General features: G+C 36.5%; 1 protein-coding gene across 3 annotated transcripts in view; it reads left to right on the top strand.

Annotated features, from left to right (window-relative positions):
- LOC127514293 (protocadherin-9) overlaps positions 1 to 17,997 on the top strand; it is a 299,559-nt gene extending 281,562 nt beyond the window's left edge. For all 3 annotated transcript variants that reach the window (XM_051897021.1, XM_051897022.1, XM_051897020.1), the window contains one exon: positions 15,738 to 17,997. In XM_051897021.1, coding sequence (XP_051752981.1) covers positions 15,738 to 16,108 — 371 coding nt within the window. In that variant the 3' untranslated portion in view covers positions 16,109 to 17,997. The remainder of the gene's footprint in view (positions 1 to 15,737) is intronic.
- The last annotated feature ends 2,006 nt before the right edge of the window (positions 17,998 to 20,003 follow it).

Below are 20,003 nucleotides of genomic sequence, written 5' to 3'. Positions count from 1 at the left end.
TGGACCGGCAGTGCTGCCATAAAGGTCTCCTTTCACAGAATACATTTGAGTCCATTTACAATAATGATGTAATTTCTGTATGTTTTTTTTTTCTTTTTTCGACCCTTTGTGACACAGGATTACCCTTGCCTGTACCTCGAAGTTGGGGAATAACTTTTAATTTTTTCAGTACTCCAACATAGATAGATAGATAGATAGATAGATAGATAGATAGATAGATAGATAGATAGATAGATAGATAGATAGATAGATAGATAGATAGATAGATTGATTGATTGATTTTGACCAATGTTGCAACTGCAATTTTTAACTACAATATGACAAAATTAGCATAACTAACCATAGCTAATCTATACTGCTAACTTTACATTTTTCAGTACTGTAACATTAGCTTTTTTTTTTTAAATAGTATGGCCTCTCCAGTAACAAGTTGTAGCATGAAAAGACATTACTGTGTTTTGTGCTAAAGTGGACTGAGGCAATAATCACAATTTCATTTCATTTGGATTTAAACCATTCACTCGAGGAATCATGCTATATAGTATTTCCAGATTTTTTTTCCTCCAAATTATAATGAAATATTTTATTTTATATATATTATCAGGACATGGAAAATAGGATGTTTAGGACCCTACACAATTTTTTTTTTACACAGATATTTTATTAAATTATAATAAGGGATTTAGATTTTTTTTTTTTTTTTAATGAGAAAATCTATACATGTTTTAAAATATATTCTCTCATTTGCATCAAAGTAGTAAGACTCTTGTAGAGCTCTTGTTAGCTCAGGACCAGATTTAAATGGGTAGCTTGACTTAACTATTTTAAATAATGAGTTGCTTGTGGTTTGGCAAACTACAGTCTGAAATATCTTGCCCAATACCAGTCTGTCCAAACCGCAGAGAATCAAGTTGATTGTTCATTAGTGCTTTCTGTTGCAGCAATCTTACACCTCAGTGTTGTTCATCAGAATGACTCATTATTCATTACCTTGCAATGGGAGTCATTGAACTGAGATCAACATGTCACCAGTGGAATGCTCATGTGCGTGTTCATGTACGAATGTGTGTCAGTGTGTTACTCCAGACTGAAGGCTGTGTCAGTGCATGTTCTTTATTAGCCGTTTATCGGAGTAAACTTAATGAACCTTGCCCTTGGCTTGACTGTTCTATTGTTGTTGTACTGGAGCAAGCGACCATCTGATCAGTACCGTCTGTACAGCACTCCAACACCTTCTGTCAACTGTGAAGTGTGCATCTGCTGCCGTATGTATGAGTGTGTGTTTATGCATTTTAGATGCCATTAAAGCTTGTACTCTATAGGCCTCACTTATAAAACATGAAATTATGTAAATCAGGAAGTGAATGCATAAGAATGTATTTACATTTGATTAACTGAAAAAATTAGGTATGCTTTATGAATGAAGCCCAAAAGATTAGAAGGTCAAGACTTGGCTAGTCAGACGTAAAAAACACATTGCGTACCTCAGCCGAGCAAGTGCAATTGAGATGAATGGGAAGCTATTTTCAACCTCCTTGAAGGTAACAATGTATATTTTAATTGTGATCCAAAGGTGTACAACACCAGCACATGTTTAATAGAGACACAATGACTGTTAAACATTCTTCAACAACCCTTAAAGCTAGTTAAAAAGAGTGGTTACACTTTATTTCGATGGTCCACTTTTGACATTCTACTAACTAAATAAGTAACTTTGCAACTACATGTCAACTAAGTCTCGTTAGAGTAGTAGTAGACTGTTGGGTTAGGGTTAGGTGTTAGGGTTCGGGTTAGTAGAATAAGCTGACATGTAGCTGCAAAGCAACTTATAATCAGTAGAATGTCTGTTGGGGAGCATCAAAATAAAGTGTTAGAAGAGATTAAGCAGAAAGTCTAATATAATGAGATTTAATTGACATGTAGCTGCAAAGTTACTTATAGATTATCTAAAGTGGACCATTGAAATAAAGTGTTACCAAAAGTGTGGATTCCATCTTTTTTTATTTAGTTTTAGGGTATTTGATGGTCCTATTTTCCCTTTTCACACAGTAAGTTCTCGAAACTAGAAAAAAAAAAAAAAAAAAAAAAAAAAGATCAGCATGAACTCCCACATTAATATTTTCCTAGCTTTGTGAAAATCTTTTGTTAGTGAGTTATTCATGTGATAATCCATCTGGAATCATCAGCTGAAATGATCCATCTAACCATTCATTTACTAAAGCAATAATCAGTTCATACACGAGCAATTACTGCAACAATGTCAGTGACATCTCTATAATTATCATAAGAGACAATAAGGTGCCGGATGAAGTCAGTTGGACTCCATGCCTGTAGTCTTCTGGACAGAGGTTTCATTGGATGGTTTCTCCATGCAGACATGATGTGTATGGGTCAGTGACAAATTTTGAAAAGGAGAAATCTTTCTTCTCTCCACCACCACCCTCCCCTATTGTTTTGTTGGTATCATACTGTACCATTTGATAACCTGAATTAAACATAAAAAAAAAAAAAAAAATCTGATATATTTTAAAGAGATGTGTTGACATTAACACACAGTCATTGGACTCTACAGAGTTCATTTCTGATGTAATTTCCTGTTTTATTATTTGATTGTCACGTGACAACAAAACAGCTTCCTGCATGTTAGTTAAGATAAGCTTTGATTTTGAAAGTTTTCCAAATATCAATAATATTTAACCTTTTAATAATCAAAACTGTTATTAAAAAAGTAATTGTCAAGTCATTGTCTGCATTAATTGCATTTAAATGTAATTTTAAATTGCTGTCACGTCATTGACCCGTGTGTCTTCTTAGAAAAAGACGTATTTCTGAAGCAGAACAACTTCCCTCCCTGTCGTTACAAAGATGGCCATATACACACATACAGGCTTTGATTTCTTTCCAGCATCCCGCAGTCCAGCCTTTGATTATCGCACAAGGTGACATGTGCCGGTTGAGGGGTGCCATGGTGATGCTGGTGTGACAGGTGCAGTCATCAGACTGACTGGAGGTCAAACAGAGAGGCCAAACAGCAAGCCAAAGCAACCCAATCTAGGGCAGGGCGTCACGGCAACCGAGCGCCTAGACGACAGGGTGTCATGGCGATGGAGGCCGGAGACAATCAAGGATAAGAGAACGAGAGCAGTTTCAACGAATAACAAAGACAACAACAAATAAACAGTTGTGAAAAAAAAAAAATTGCACCCTGGAACTAGATTTTTGTATTTTTCTGAGAGTATGTAAGCATTGTTTGTTCATACAAAAGCTGGCACAATGATGCTGGGGTGTTTGCGGTGGTTGCTATGATGTTTTGGAGTGTTTTAACATGTTTATGTACAGTTGCTAGGGTGCTCTGGGTGGTTGCTAGTTGGATGTTTACTAGCCAAAGCTAAAAAGCCCACCCAAAAGTTTGGTCACCAAATATTTCAATTCATTTTGTTTATTTGTGTTTATTAGTGCTGTCAAATCGATTAATTGTGATCTCATCACATTTAACATCTAATCTAATCTATTTGACAGCACAAATATTTGTATATGGGTCATTGACAAATAAGGTTTTTAAAAGTGTAAAAAAGCATAATGGAGATTTTGAAGTTTTATTAAGTGTTAACAATGAGATTATGTGGTTTTTATAATCAATTAACACTGCTTTTGTCATTTTTTACAAGATAGACAAAATTTGTCACCAAAAAAATAATTTGGTTTAACCAAAATTTCGGTTTTACCGAATGACAGTATTTTCTAACAATGCTAACAGGCTGATATCTAGTTAGCTAGCTAGTTAGCTTGCTAGCCTTACAACATTTTCCATGTTTTATAGCGGTTGTACCGAATGACCTGATGTTTCGGGACATGAATTTTTCAAATAGTTGAGAGAAAGTTTAGTTAGGAAGTTTAAGAAAGTTAGTTGCTTTGCTTCACGACCATGTGGTCCTTTGCAGGTGTCTGAATGATGTCACATCCCGTCACATGATACTGACCACATGACTTGATCCAAAATGGTCCCTTTATATTGGTTACTCTGAATGACATCAATGAAACTTATTTTTCTGAACATTCTCTCTCATAACAAGGCAACGACTACACAATTTTAATACCATTTTGCACTATGTTGATATGATGTTATAAAATCATAACAGAATAAAAATATATATATATATATATGTGTATATATATATATATATATATATATATATATATATATATATATATATATATATATATATATATATACACACACATTTATTACATTTTAAGATATTTTAATCACAATTGAAATGACTGTATTGGCCTTTGGATGGTTAAACCGAATGACCTTTTAACACTTCAAAATCTTTAAAATACCTTTATATGCAGCAAAATATAATTAAAATCTTTTGGATTCAATAAAAGAGATCTAGTTTTACTACCCTACTTACTTTGGATGTTATATCTTTGTTGTTTTTTTATTATTGAGGCCTTTGGACAAAACAATGACCCATCATGTCATTGACCCATATGTTTCAATATTTACAGTCATTTGATATGGCTTGAGTTTTTCCTTCAATGCAAGTCTATGGGTTTTTAAACTATTTTAATGGCAAAAATCAATGCCAACACAGGCACCATTTTTTACTGTACTGCTATCTTTGAAGTCAGATGATACTTCTGTAAAAGAGTCATCTAATTAACTGTTAACTGATCTCAAATTTACCAACAATAACTCATTGACGAAAAGAGCCTGCAACGTTAACTGCTGTTATCTGGCTTCTATTTTCATTACGAGAGACGTGCGAGTGAACGAACACATCTTTATGAATAGGGAGATGTCAAACACAATGAAAAACAGGTGGCATGATATTCCCTAAGCTTCCTGCGAGTGCTATTGTATCGCAGCCCCAGTTGCCTGCCACATTTGACGAAAAAAGACTATGCAACACAGCTAATTTTCTAGGAAATCATCTGGAAAAAGTCATATAATTGGAAGAATGACCCAAGCTGAGAGGCTGAACAACAACAAGCATTTCAAGGTTTTCTTATTCCTTTTGTATTTTCACAAGGGCGATAGAGTTGACTTTTGGGAAGTCGCCGCATCAGAGAGCGATCATTATTCATGGAAGAAAGCATCAGTCATGGCACTTATTTGTAAACATGTTATTTTGAGAGGATGAGAGGACGGGCAGAACAAAGGAAAGAACATGTTTCCTAATGACACAGCTCTGCTTCCATGTTTCCGTTTTAATCAAGGTGTAGTTCGAGCGTTGCTTCCTCTGGCTTCTGATTGTATTCACCTTGGATGCCATAACCTTGACATCAACATAATAACCCTGTGGAAAAAAGATTATTACGCCAGGAACCTTTGATTGTGAGTGCTTTTAATCCATGTCCATGGAGCTGTGAAAAATAAATAAATAAAAAAGAAGCTGTTTTCATATTTTACCTCTTCTCAAATAACATTAAATGGTAGATGTTTAGGCCACAAGTATAGATCATAAATTAGACGGTAAATAAGTAAACGTGCCTAATTACTTTTAGATTCACAGAGAAAACGAAAGATGTTTGTATTTTCTTTGAAACAGATCCAGTTCTTATCGCTTGAATTTGTGTGCTTGATGGTTCTTAATTGAAGATGACATGAAAAGGATATCCTGAACGCTTTTATGTATGATGTATTAGTGAAGGTGGCGTTACACTAAGCTTGGCAAATGCAAAATTATTTCAGACTCCACATTACAGTATAGTTTAGCAGTATATAGTGTGGTATCAAATCTTCTGTTGATCAATTGGATGACAGAACATGCATTTTTTCATATATATTCATATAACATGCATTTTCATCATATATTTATCTATAGTTTTTCTATAGTTTCAGCTGGACCGTCTTGGGTCAGTTTGATCCAGCCCAACACAGCAGGTCCTCATGGCAAGTCGATGTAAGGTGGATATCGGACGTCTGTTTGAGGCAGGTCTCGTGGAGCACCAATTTGCATGTTAATGGAAGATGCAACCCTGTCAGCGGAATGGAAATCACAAATGAAGGGACAAAATGGGAAGAGAACAGAGCAAGAGTAATTTAGTTAACATGGCTGAAGCAGAGGGTCATTTGACATGATCAATCTGCAAATAAAATGATGTCATTAAGACGAAGGAAGCTGAGAAATAGGTTTGAAATGCATTTATCGAAGAGGCTGGGGAAGAATTGATATCACTGTTGTGACCTACCATTTCCCATGCTGAACTGAACATGTGATGTATTTCTTAGTAAAGGTCATTGTTGTAAAATGACTGTCTAATTCCTTTGCTACTCTCTACTCTGTTACTTTTACTTAGTGTTAGACTTATGAAATATATGGCGACAATTCTTTTATTTTATTTTTTATGGAATATTTCAGTGTGTATTAAGTGATTTATCCGTGCACTTCATTTTTTTTAAAATTTAATTCAAGTACACTCATAATCTTTAATCATAAACATTATCTTTTCTCGACAATAACCTCTCCCTTCCAGAAACCTGTCATTCACATGAGATCGCAGAAATTTGCTAATGACAGCGATCCCACAAACCAGTCAATTCCCTGTTCCTTACTTTTTTTTTCTTCACCCATTTCACTCCGACATACTTCACAGTAGGGAAGAAAAGGCGGTCACACGCTCCTAACCACAAGTATTAAACAGATAATAAAACAGGAAAAACTAATAAGAAACTACCTAGCAACCACCCATGAAACTCTAGCAAAACCCTAGCGACCACATTTCAACATATATGAGCCAAATTTCGACATAACTATCAAATATTCACCAAGAAGACCCTTGCAACCAACTACCAGCAGCCAATTGTGTAGCAGCCGTTGTTCATCATTTTGCAAGCAATTGTTGATAAAGAAAAATTTCACGCAATATTGTAATTATTTCCATTTTAAACCATGAAGGCGAGCCAGTGGATATCATACGAGCAATGTGCAAACTTTGTGCTAGAGTTATGCCAGTGTAGAAGTTTCAAACCTGAGTCAGTTATTCACTACAGAAATTGAAAGCAAAAACTGACTGAGCTTTTGACATCTGATGCTGCATTAACAGCGCATCGTGAGAGCTGAGTCTACTTCAACATGTGCTGATAACGGTATATAACTGTCTTCATTTATTTTCTTAATATTAAGTAATGAAAAAATGAGAAGAGAAGTATTTTGTGTTAAACAAGTTTTTGAAATGAGGAGTAAGCTATCCTCAAGTTATCCTCGCAGCGCATCGGTTAAGCGGTTATGCATAATAAATGTGGTGAGGCAATAATAAATGTAATAATAATAATAATAATAATAATAATAATAATAATTTAAATAAATTAATTGGAAATGCCAAATCCTCTTGATATGGTCGATAACTGATGCTTTTGTTGATTTCTCTGGCTATTGTTGATATACGATATCTATCGGCGCAACCCGGCACGAGGGGTTATCGCGTGCCCGTCCACTATGCCACTGCCAGCAGCCCAGAATATCATTAAAGGTCCACTGAAGTGCCTTGGAACGTGCAGCTTTATTTACTGTGTTGATGTAATTTCCAATGAAACAGGAAGACAGGGCAGGATATATCTAAAAAGCTCCTCCAATTTTTTTTCAAAATAGCCAATAGCGTTTCGCATAGATCACAATTCGGCCAGAGCCGTTGAACTCGTAATACCCAATTTTCCTCATAAATTCTAACCATTTCTCCTCCATATTTCTTTAAAATATAGCATTGTTTGTAGAAATCAAATGTGTCCGAACGTTTTGTGGTCTGCGCCGACTCGCGCATATGATCCACTCTGTGCCTTTGTGTCTCTGGATGGAGCAGACTGTACTCGTGCTGCGGCGGTTCACATGACACTATAATGCGATAACGGACTTCATTCACGTCAATGGAAAGCATATTTACACTGTCTGAATCGTTCTCTATCCTCTATATAGTGCACTATGTGTCATTCACCATATAGAAACTAGTAAATGTGTGAACAAATGTCCGATTTTAGCTGCAGCTTCAGCATCTGTTTATAGTGTAGGAGGGGGTAGGGCTTTAGATTCTAGAGAGCATTTGTTTGGACAGAAGATTTGATGAGAAGCTGAAGTCTGCAGTAATGTCATGAAAATTCGTGATCTATTTTAGTGGAAGTGAGAGACTGTAAGTTTTGAATGCTTGTATCTCCTAAATGCGAATTTTGTCATTCATTTGGAACACACCAGGTTATTCATAACCTTAAGACTAACGTGTTCATACTAAAAGCTAAAAAAAAAACTTAAATTTTGATTTCACGGAGACTTTAAGACATGAGGGTGGACAACCAACTAAAACACCCTAGCAAAGCAATTTGCTAAAAAAACAACAACAACAAAAAAAAAACATTAGCAACCATCCACAACATAAAGTAGCATCCTGCCTGGAATTTTTTTTTTTTTTTTTTTGCAGTGGCAAGCACCACACACATTTCCTTCAGCAAATGTAGAAATCGTTCTCCCTCTCTCTTTCTGTCTCTTTCTTTCGTAATTGTCGTCACTGAACACAGCACTTTATATGCAGACCAGTTGAGTAACCTCAGGTGCTTGACATACAGTCTTTTGAAGAGGAAACTCATTCAGAAAAGGTGTTTTTAAATAAAGGAAATGCATTTCATCGGTGGAGTTTGAGGGTGAAATTGTTTTCTTCTGTGAAGTGTGTGTTTCCTCCCTTTCTCTATCTTCCTCCATTTCCTGTGGTGCACAAGGGTTGTCTGTCAAAAATCAGAAAATCCTCTCAAATTCACCATAAAGTTACTGTGGTTGGAAAGCTCTCACACACATAATACACTGCTAGAGCGGGAAATGTGGGGCAAGTTCAAACAGAGACACACGCTCTCCCTCTCTCTCCTCTCGTTCTCAGCGCCCTCTCTCTTTCCAATCTCATTTGTGAAATTCATTTTCCTGTCACTGTGACTCAGTCTCTAATTCATCCCTCATGATTCCTCATGTCAGTCCCATAATGCCATGCTCCTATGCCTCCTCAGAGACCATTAGAGGAGTGATAGGGATGGACTGTGTCTAGCTCAGTGACGTGCGGGCGGTTTGTGGGGAAGGGGAAGGCAAGGACTTACAGACCATCAGTGCACTGTCTAATATTGTACACAAAATTGGCTTTTCCAAAATGGTAAGCTCCTGTCTGATTGGTTGGCTCTGCGCAATTACCAGGAGTCAGGGTGCAGAGGCTTTATCATTATGCCAAGAAAAAAAAGATGTTTATAAGATCCCAAAACAGTTAAAATAAGCAAAAATTTGCTGGAGCTGCCAGAGTTTGGGAGGTTCTTGGCATTGGAACTGTACTGTTCTTAAATTATTCAGGAAGTGCTCACTGAATATTAATGTATAATATTCAGTGAGCACAACTATGAGTTCTGGCCAATTTCAGATTTACGTCACAGAAAAAGTGAACTTTGTTCGTTCACTTTACAGTAGATGTTGCTCAGATGGCCACACCCTCTCTAAGCAGGTGGTCAGGCTAAAGCTCTGATGGCACTGTAGTAGTACAACACAAACTTGGTACCAGCACCACAACCAGGACATAATACCGTTTCCTCAATCAGTTTGAAGGGAGTGGCAGTAGCAATTAAACCATTTTGACTCCATCTGGTAGATTAAAAATGCTGAATGCCTGCAGGAGCCTGAAAATTACAGAGTGGCAGCCCAAAAAATAACAAACTCCTTTCAACATTGCCATCACGTTGTAATAAACACATGTCTGAATGTGAGGAGGCTGTTCTTTTCTTCAGTTAGTTTGTTTTCCCTTGATAACAGACAGGAGTGACAGGTCTCCCTCCAGGGATAAATATTTAAATTCACGTGGAAATAGGGCTGGCTTCTATAAATGGCACACGCATACAGTACGCCTAGTGAAAAAAGTGACAAAAAATCTCTGAACGTCAGCGTGTATAGTGGATTCATTATTATTTGTTGCTGATGTGATTGTTGCTGCATTATTCCACATTTTTATCACACATTATGGATGTAAATCAGACTTTGTGCCATTATTTGCATTGCGTGCACTCACACAAACATGTCAGAGTGATGGAAATATCGATTCTGGCCTCTCGTTCAGGAGCAGGTATGGAGCTTTAGTCCTGATGAGGGATGAGGGCCGAATCTAACGCTGGTTTATGGGACACTGAAGCACCAAATGGCCCATGTTATTAGCTTGATGACAAGAGAGGAATGAAGCTGCCATGTTAGGAATAGATTAACTCCAGAGGAGGGTTGGTCATGGAGAACTGCTTCTTTAAATCTGGTTCCATTACAAAAAAAAAAAAAAACACTGGCTCTGAATGATTTTCATGATGTTTGGATCTGTTAACGTTTCATAAATGTCAGTATTCTCTGCAGATGTGGACAGAGCATCAGAATACTCTGTCCATCCAAGTGACTTGTGCATTCCTAGTCATTTCAATAGTGTATGTTTGAAAAGAAATTTAAGTCATTATTTTATGAAAATATTGGAATCCTCTCCAGCTCTCCTTGGTGCGTTTATAAGAGTTAATTTGAGAACTGGGGCCGGTTGCATAAACTTCTAAGACTAGACTTACAAGTTAGTCATCCAAATTTTTACTTTAAGACTTTTCATAAATTTTTTTAAGTCAGTTACATAAAAATAGAGATTGGTCTAATTTGATACCGAAAAGTAAGATTGAATGCCTCAAACTAACTGCTAGTAGGTCAGATAGTTCTTAAAGGTGCAATGTGTAAATTTTAGGAGGATCTGTTGACAGATATGCAATATAATATACATAATATACATTTTCAGTGGTGTATAAAGACCTTACATAATGTTTTTATTACCTTAGATGAGCCATTTGTATCTACATACACTGCGGATCCCCGTACATGTTAAGTCGCCATATTACGCTGGCACGGACAAACTGCTCTACAGAGTGTGTTTGTTTGACTGACTACTCTCTACTGTCTCAGACGATGCCGTTTTTGTCCTGTGTTGGCCACCGTAGCTTCTCTATATTGCAACTCGCAACCTCACCGCTAGATGCTGCTAAAATTTACACACTGCACCTTTAAGACATAATGGCTATGTTTGTGCAACTGGCCACTGGTGATGTGCAGTTGAAGAGGAAAGCATTCAGATATTCTCAGTTTGCAGTTCACAAACCATTCTAAATTAATTTTTTTTTTTTTTTTTTGCAAGTTAAAATAATGCTTTGTTCGTGAGTAAATTCCTGACTGGTAGTATTTCATTTGTGAATGAATTGGTGCTTCAATGATTCATTAATTAGACACAAAACGACACTGACCTGTTGCCACCAATAAGTCTAGCAACACAATCTAATGGCAATTCATAAGTATTTTACATTTTGGTGGACTGGTGGCAAAAGGAAAGGCCTTTTCACACCAAAAGTTAAATGAATAAGCCTCAGGCTGAAGGAAATGCAAATTCACGACTTTACAGTAGAGGGCGCAGCTCAAACAAACCTTTCAGTTGTGCTGCCATTCAAAAAAAGAAAACACACTTCAGCAATAAAAACAAACAAACAAAAAATCTAAAGTAATTTTTGCTTATTATTATGGCTGAATTTGATAATCAAAGAACAGCAGAAAAGACATTGGTTAATAAAGTGAGATTAAATACATAAAGTTTGTATTATGTAATTGGGGGGGGGGGGGGGGGGGTGCTAATATTAATTATTAGGCTTAAATGAAAATATTGTCACATACATGGCTACTCACTAACACTGTCAAATGATATTATATATTATGATATGTTATATAGGTCTATAAAAAACACCAAAACACAGGCAAAATACACCTTAACAAAAACATGAATTATATATTCCTCTACCCTTCTAATAAATATTTAGCAATATAAATGGCTATAACATAGTTTTCAATGTAAATATTCCACATTTCCACAAACCATGGTAATTTACTACAGTTTATTCATGGTAAAAGTCTGTGTGTTAGTGTGGTGATTTTGGGATTTAAAAGTCTTCTCTTCATTCATGGCACGTTTCTCCTGTTTTCCTCATCAGTCTTGTTGGGAATGTTGAGGCTGTTTCATCCGATTTAAAACTAGTTTAATCATCGAGTGATTTGTAGTTTGTAGTTTGTAAACGAGAGGTGTGTGTCGATTGGAAACGCTTCTCACTAGATGTCGCAACGCTGTTTAATAATGGTGACCGGGAATAAACGCAGCTCCTTTAAGCTTTCGTTCTGTTTTCCACTGGGCCGTGCTGCGTAGTTCAAAGTAAACTAGTGAAACGCCTGAAAACAGTGCTATTTGTTCTGTATCTGTCGTTACTGCCCGAGAAATCACCTCAGATAATTCAGTAACAGAGCGGTCCGAATGAATCCAAATCTTTTCAGATCGTTATGCAAGCGCGTTTGGCCAATTCACGGAAAAGAATCGAGACAAAAGAATGATTAATTCATGAATGACTGATATCACTGGTTCCGTCGACAGAAATACGGAACACATAATAACTGCTGAAATATTCGAACGGAAAACGTTTCTCAGGTCAGTCGGAGGAGCATGCATGGTACGAACAGTGCGTATATAGCCGTACAGCTGCATGCACCACTGCTGCCATGATATCTAACCAAATTTAGCAGCACCGCCAGGAAAAGAGGAGGGGGGAGATTGGGGTGCCGTGGGCCAGATAAATATGATTGGCGGGCCACATTTGGCCCGCGGGCCGCCAGTTGACGAGCCCTGCTCTAGAACTACAATATCCATCATGTTCACACAGCGCACACAACGCCTCTGCACTTACTCCTGATTTCTCTCAACATGGGACAGGAGAGGTGTCAGTGGAAAAAAAAAAAAAAAAAAACATAACTTGTGTTACTTATTTGAAAAAAAGTAACTCAGACATTTTGTTGTAAATTTAAAAGTAATGTGTTTCTTTACTAGTTACTTGAAAAAAGTAATCTGACTAATTATAGTGTGTAACCCCTCAACACTGGTTAGTGGTGGACCTTCATGCCTATTTTTTTCTAATAATCATACGTTTTGTACGATTCACATTGTACGAATTCATACGAAATCACAACCTCATAACATAGTTGCATTTTCTGGTGAGATCAGGTTGGGTGTAGCAAACATTGAACAAGTCACAGTTAAGCTCAATTTCTTTTGATTCCCACCCTTACTCAAGAGACTCTAACTTTGATTTATACTTGAAGAGAAAATACAAGAACAAAAACCATTGAGAATGTTGGCATGTTGTCTTAAGTTAGAAAAAAGAACTAACCAAGAAAGAAAAATAAATGTTGTTTTCTGTTGCATCTCACTGTGTTCTGATTATGTTGATCTTGATATTAGTCATCTGTCCTTTGTCCCAATGTATTTTAAAGTGATGCCATAAAAATCTCTTGCTTCAGCGATTCTTCCATTTCCTGCAGTAACTCTGGCAGTCACTTATGCCTTATCACACCAATTATGTAGAGACATGGCGCTTTGGCTTTTTTTTCCCCCTCATCAGACGCTCATCTTTTCCCCATTTCATTTATTCATCGTCCGGCTACGGCATGTGGCTGTCTTTCATATACGGTTCACACAGTTCTCGCAAACACAAGTCAGCGATCTCTGATCTCCCTCGACGATGCATTTTTCAAAGCCCTTTGTTCATTGTAGGAAATGTTAGAAATGTTACTTGTTACGGTGAAAATTAGAGGCAGAATTGAAACCCTAGCGCTCCAAACAGTATTGTATTACACAAAGTGTATGAATAATAGATGCCTTGTGTCCAGGATTCACAGAGTGGTGTTAAAATGAAAGTGTGTTTTCAACAGAACGGTATTATATTACAGCATTATGAAAGTGTTTGGCTTGAATGCAGGTCGTAACGACGTGTTTAATGTGGGTCTGTATTCAGGAAGCTTTTTGCTTGATTGTTTGTGTGACAGATGTGAGTGACATAAGGAAAAGAAGGGATTTTCAGTGTGTTGCTGAATTGGAGCTCTTCTGTGAAGAGATGAGGTGATCAAGTTAATCTCACACCACTTTATATTTAGCAATTCAAGCTTTTTTTCAAATCAACTTTAGGCCCAATTTTTATCACTCAGCAGCTGGTGGGAGAGAAGCTTTTAAGCTGGACTGAGAACAGTGCAGCCAGCGGTCTGTGATAACAGCCCAGGGCACAGTCTAGTCACATGCTGAAAAACCAAAAGCATACGTTTGGTTTTTAACACTCATAGGGACATTTTAAAACCTTTCAAAGTGTCTAGACGTAGATGTTTTGTCTGTTCCAGCTGAAAATGCAGTGATCGGCTTATGTTCAATCATGTGGAAATAAAACAAACAATATATTAACTTATAAAGACAGTTTCAATATTTTACTCATCTCTCACAACAATATAACACACTTGAATTATCTTCATTTGGGCAATTAATTATGAATTCAATAAATTAATGTTTATATCATGTAATTTATATAAATTAAATTTTATATCAGTTTTTTTCTATTTTCATTTTTCAATAATAATAATAATAGATTAAGCACAACACTGTGAGACTAATGAATGTAGGACAGCTTCTTTATTATTACTCTAATGAAAAAAGTAATAATTTTTATGTGCTTGTCACAAACTTAAAGAACAAAAATTTCACAGTGTCCATTAACCTTCAAAGGGCATAATTATCAATATATATAATTGTTGTTATATAAAAAGAAATTTACAAACAAATAACAAACAATACAACAAATACTATAGAGATACAAATTAAATAAACTTGTTTTTCAGATACAGTGGTCATTGTTTACCATGTATACATTAATTAACATCTTTTGTTGTTTTATTAACATTGATGACAAATAGGCTACGGTCCCTTTAAGACCGTTTTCACCCAAATGTTTACGTCCACTTAAGCCATAACCGACTGTATTTACATGAGATACTCCATACCATGGACATTTTGGAAAATTCTGTCAGTTATGTCACGTGAGGTATCGGTCTTTGGTATCGGGGGTATTTTTACGAGTACGAGTACGAGTACAAGTACATGAGCTTGGTATCGGGCCCGATACCGATACCTAATTTAAAGGGACACACACAAAATCGGCATGTTTTTTCTCACACCCAAATAGGGGCAAATTTGACAAGCTGCAATAAATGATCTGTGGGGTATTTTGAGCTGAAACTTTACCAACACATTCTGGGGACATCAGAGACTTATATTATGTCTTGTAAAATGGGCATTATAGGTCCCCTTTAATATCTGTACATATGCTTTATTGATTGATTTTTTTTTCTTTTTTTGTTGTCTCTCTACATTAGACATTTGTTTGTGAGGACTTGTATATAAATAACCTGCAACTTTAATGATGCTTACTGAAGTTACAGTATCTTTTAACATGTTTTTGAGGACTAGAATAGTTATCATTTACTCATTTTATCTTAATGTTGTCCAACTAGGATTAAATAAATTTACAGACCGGCATGTTGCAAGTACTAAATGACTCCTTAAGGATTATCTTCATTATATTCTTGATTATATTTGACAGTGAAGTTGAGCCGATGGTACCACATCTATTCCCATGATGCACCCTGCGTCCTGGCGTGGGTGGAATGTTAGTGTTATTTTCCACTGTATTTAAAGTCAAATATATTCAGCATAGTTTTCTCTTTAGGACATTATTACAAACCTTTAAGACATTATGTTCATCTCATACAGCTTCATTTTCATTCACTCTAGGTCTATGCTTTGGAAGTTATGACGCACAATTCTAAGTAATTTTGCTCTGTTTGTGTCCACAGATGGACCTCTAGGACCGAGAGGCTTAGTGGAGGCCACAGAGATGTGCACCCAAGAGTGTCTGGTGTTGGGCCACTCAGACAACTGTTGGATGCCGCCGAGCCTGAGCTCGTACCCTTCACCCAAGTCCCCAGTTTCTTCTTTCAACAACCAAAAGGAGTGGGCTAAAGAGAGACTGCTCAATGGCCACACCCTGACCCGCAGCTGGAAAGGTGAGCGCGGAAGCCAGGAGCAGTTTGGGGACAGGAAGACCTACGGGAGCTTGGAAGGACATTTTGGCAGCGGCGGTCACATGGCCGACATCCCGTTGGCCAGCCTGAAATCTTACCAGCCCGCCTCTGGCCCCGACAGTCCTAAAGAACAGCAGCTTTAAGAGTGTTTTTGGGTTCATTTTGTGTCCGTCTTCTCTCTCTTTCTCTTGGATCATCCCAGCAACTTTTGAGAGCTTTAGTCCAATCCTCTTTTTTCCCCTCCTTTTCTTAGATCGATGCCTATGCGGTGTGATAGTTACGTGTATGGAGTAGACCTTAGAGTTTATCGCTTATGCAGGACAGTATACTATGCGAATCCAACTCGCCGACGGCCTGTCTGCGGAGATCTTCTCGTGCAAATCCATAGCTGCCCTCAAACTCCCATGGTTTGCTGCAAATTCACATTAAAAGGGATCATCTTATACTTCGTCTTGAACAGAGACTGCAAACAAACCGTTCAGGATAAACAAAACAGGGCTGTGCTCTATGTATCACGGTTATAAAGAAAAAAAAAAAAAAAAAAAGAAAAAAAAAAAAATATAACGGCTGACCAATATATACAAATATTGTGACGTGGTTGTTTTTGAGCTGTTTTGGGACTATATTAATCTACACCATCCGAGAAAATGGAATCTACAAATGGAGAAAGCATTGTGCTAATTAACACTGTTAGTGAAAATCGTTTAGTCTGTCATCGTTGAAGTGTTTGTAAATAGGACTTAATACTAACCGATTTTATGTACTTGTAATAATCACATGGAATAGATCAGTGAACATGACAGCTGTCTTTTATCATTCATTGTGGGACGCGTTGTTTTTATCGGCCTTTTGTCATTGTCATTGTCTTCTGGAACAGAGGACCACAGTCTGGATGTGTAAAGCAAGCATACACACGGTTACACACACGCACAAACACACTTAAACACACACACACACACACACACCCCCTCTGGAGGAGAATTAACGAACGAATCCTGGATGATAATGTCAATCGGTCATGACATTGCACAGTTGCCCAGTTTTTTGCATTTACTGAGTCGATGAACCTGGCAAACTTATTTTTTCAAAGCTATTTTGTATTATTGATGTAAATGCTCAATTTCTACTTACTGAAACGGAAAGCTTGATGTCTTTTCCTCAAAAAAAAAAAAAAAGAACAATTACAATTCAACAGCAATATATTTGTAAATTCTCGACATCTAATTTCAAATGTCATTCTTGTACATGTTTAAATGAACTTGTGCTTTAATTGAGAGTAGTATTTGAGAAATAAGTCCTTTTTCTTTCATATTATATCGTGTATGCCCACGATTTTTGACATGCAAGAGAATTGAGTGTAGTTTTCATGTCTGTGAATTCATGACATATGCTACGTATCGTACCGATCTAAACAATCGCTGGCAGCGAAACATCAGCAGCCCCCTAGTCTCCAAATGCCGAACACAGTAAATGTTTGTCAGGCGCCAACATACTCAGTCATTCCAGAGGAAAAGTAAATAAATAAAAAATACACTGTCCAAACTGGAGAAGGTATTAAAAGACAGAAAAAAACAATGAACAGAACGTGATCGAAAGAGCATGTGCATAATTTAAGGACTGAGATTTTGGGTTGATTTCTGTTTTTTTTTCTTTAAATGTTTGGGCCGTTCTTTTTTCCCTTCTTGTCACATGGCATGGCAGCCAGTTCAGACATTGAAACCGCATGCTTAATGAGACGAAATAGCTTTAAAATGACTTAGTTTCACCTTCTTTTCATTCGGTTGATGATTATTGATTTGTAACGCAGTGAGGTCATTCATTTTGTATAGCACCTTTATGTTTGATCACAATATTTAAAGTACAAAAAAGGGTATAAAAATCAATATGAAAAGAGACAAGAGTGGGTGTGGGTTGCTTTCAGCAGTATGTTTGTTGGTTGTGGGGACGTTTGACATCATAGATATTTAAACAGTTACTCCTTGTTACTGCTCTACAGGTATACCGCTACTGCAATAAATGTTTTAAATTCGTGCATGTTTGTGCCTTTTTTGTTTCTCGCTAGATTCCCTTGTCTTCAAATGCTATTTATTTTATGGGAATATTTATCATTGGCTTCTTCTACCGTGTACTTATGGTCATTAAGCAGTTTTATTGCTCAGTGGTTGATCTTTCAGAGCTCAGGAGATTTAATGGTGCTCTTTAAAATATCACCAAATATTGCTTTTGATGAGAATTTAAATGTTTGTGTTCATATTAAATTCTTGAATTTTTAAGTTAGCAAGTTCTAGGTCTTTTTTATTTATTATTATAATTATTATTTTCCCTCAGGAGAAACATCTGAAAAGCTCTGAGTGAAACAATTGAGTTGAGATCCCATTGATTTGTCTTTCCTACAATCTCAAATATATATGTGACCCGCGCTGGCAAAATGAGTCAGAATGTGCACAGGCTAATTACGAGCTACAGGCAAAAGTCAAAAATGTTCATTTTGGTCGATTTTGAGGTTTTCACAAAAATGAGTTCATTAAGCTTCATGTTTTTTGAGAGGAGTACCTTTCTTTTGTCCATGAAAAATGCAGTTTTTCTCTGCTCGCTTCACCACTCATGCTTTCCCCTCAGCACAAGTAGGGTATTGTTTTAAAGCGCAACTTTGTGAATATCCGTAGCGAACAGTGTTGGGTAAGTTACTTCAAAAAAGTAATTAATTACTAATTACTAATTACATCATCAATGTTGTATTTAAAAAACTTTTCTAATTACTCTGTCTAAAAAGTAATTTAATTACTCAATAAGTAACTTACTAATTACTTCTTAAAATCCCTATAAACCTTGACCGGATAGACAATAGAAAGGAAACTCTTTTAATAATTTAGTCAAACATGGAATAGTTTAGCCTTTTATAGCTTTTTAAAACATTTTAACTTTATTAAAACATATACTATAATACTTTTATTTACTTTATAATACATATATTTTTTTTAGTAACAAATAGGGATGTCACTATACCAAAAATCTTGTAGTCGGTACCAATACCACCAAAAGTGCACAATACTTGATACTATGGTAAAAATATGTAAAAATACAAATAAAACAATGCTATATATATATTTTTTTTTTTTCCAGGTAGGTCTAATAGTAGTAAGTAAAAATAGCACAGTAATTGAATAATCAAATATAAAATAAAGCATAGTCATAACTGTATAAATTAAATATAGATTAATCTTTATTAAAGCTTTTCTTTTGTTGTTTGATTATCATTTATAATACAGACCGCCAATAGTAGACAGTAGCATGTTTTAAAGGCTGCTGTCACTAAGACCTAATGGACGGAGACAATATGCTGTTACACATGCTGTTCACATTCACATAACCAACGCGAATATACGCTAAGACGGGCATTTTGACATAACTGTGTGTGTATTTGAACGTTTATGTGTATTAAACCGCGAAAATCTGACACTCGCGAGAGTCGGCTATGTGTTTGCGCTTTGGTGGAGAGCGCACTGGCTGAAGACCGTCTCTCAGAGAGCGTGCGCAGTTTTTCTCCCTAGGATATAGCTTACATTTTACCGCAATGTTCTTGCCTACCTGTGTCAAAAAAGTGAAGTAATTGGATTATTTCCATTCTGCAAAACAGCCACTCGCTTCTGCCGACATCTTCAGATAGTGAGTACGCAGCCAACTGCACTACAGCTAACGATTTTAAAGAGGCAGCGTTCACTTTTACCTTTAGACGACAAATTTAGATTTTAAATTCAATATTGATTTAAATTACTTAAAAATGAACAGTAATCCCTTACTTTACTTTTTCAGTGGATAAGTAATTTAATTACAGTAACGCGTTACGCCTTACACCCAACACTGGTAGCGAATTATTGATGGCATGAGTCTGAACCAATGAAATATGATTTTCAAACTCATGCTGATGTAAACAAATCGATCTTACTCACACTGACAGGCAGACCCGAAGCGCGCACACAAAGACGCCTCAGACAGCGCACAATGCCGATATATACATATAAACAGAATTACAGCACT

This window comes from Ctenopharyngodon idella, chromosome 6 (genome assembly GCF_019924925.1).
Source record: "Ctenopharyngodon idella isolate HZGC_01 chromosome 6, HZGC01, whole genome shotgun sequence".
Classification (NCBI taxonomy): Eukaryota; Metazoa; Chordata; class Actinopteri; order Cypriniformes; family Xenocyprididae; genus Ctenopharyngodon; species Ctenopharyngodon idella.
This window is presented reverse-complemented; position numbering and strand designations above follow the sequence as displayed.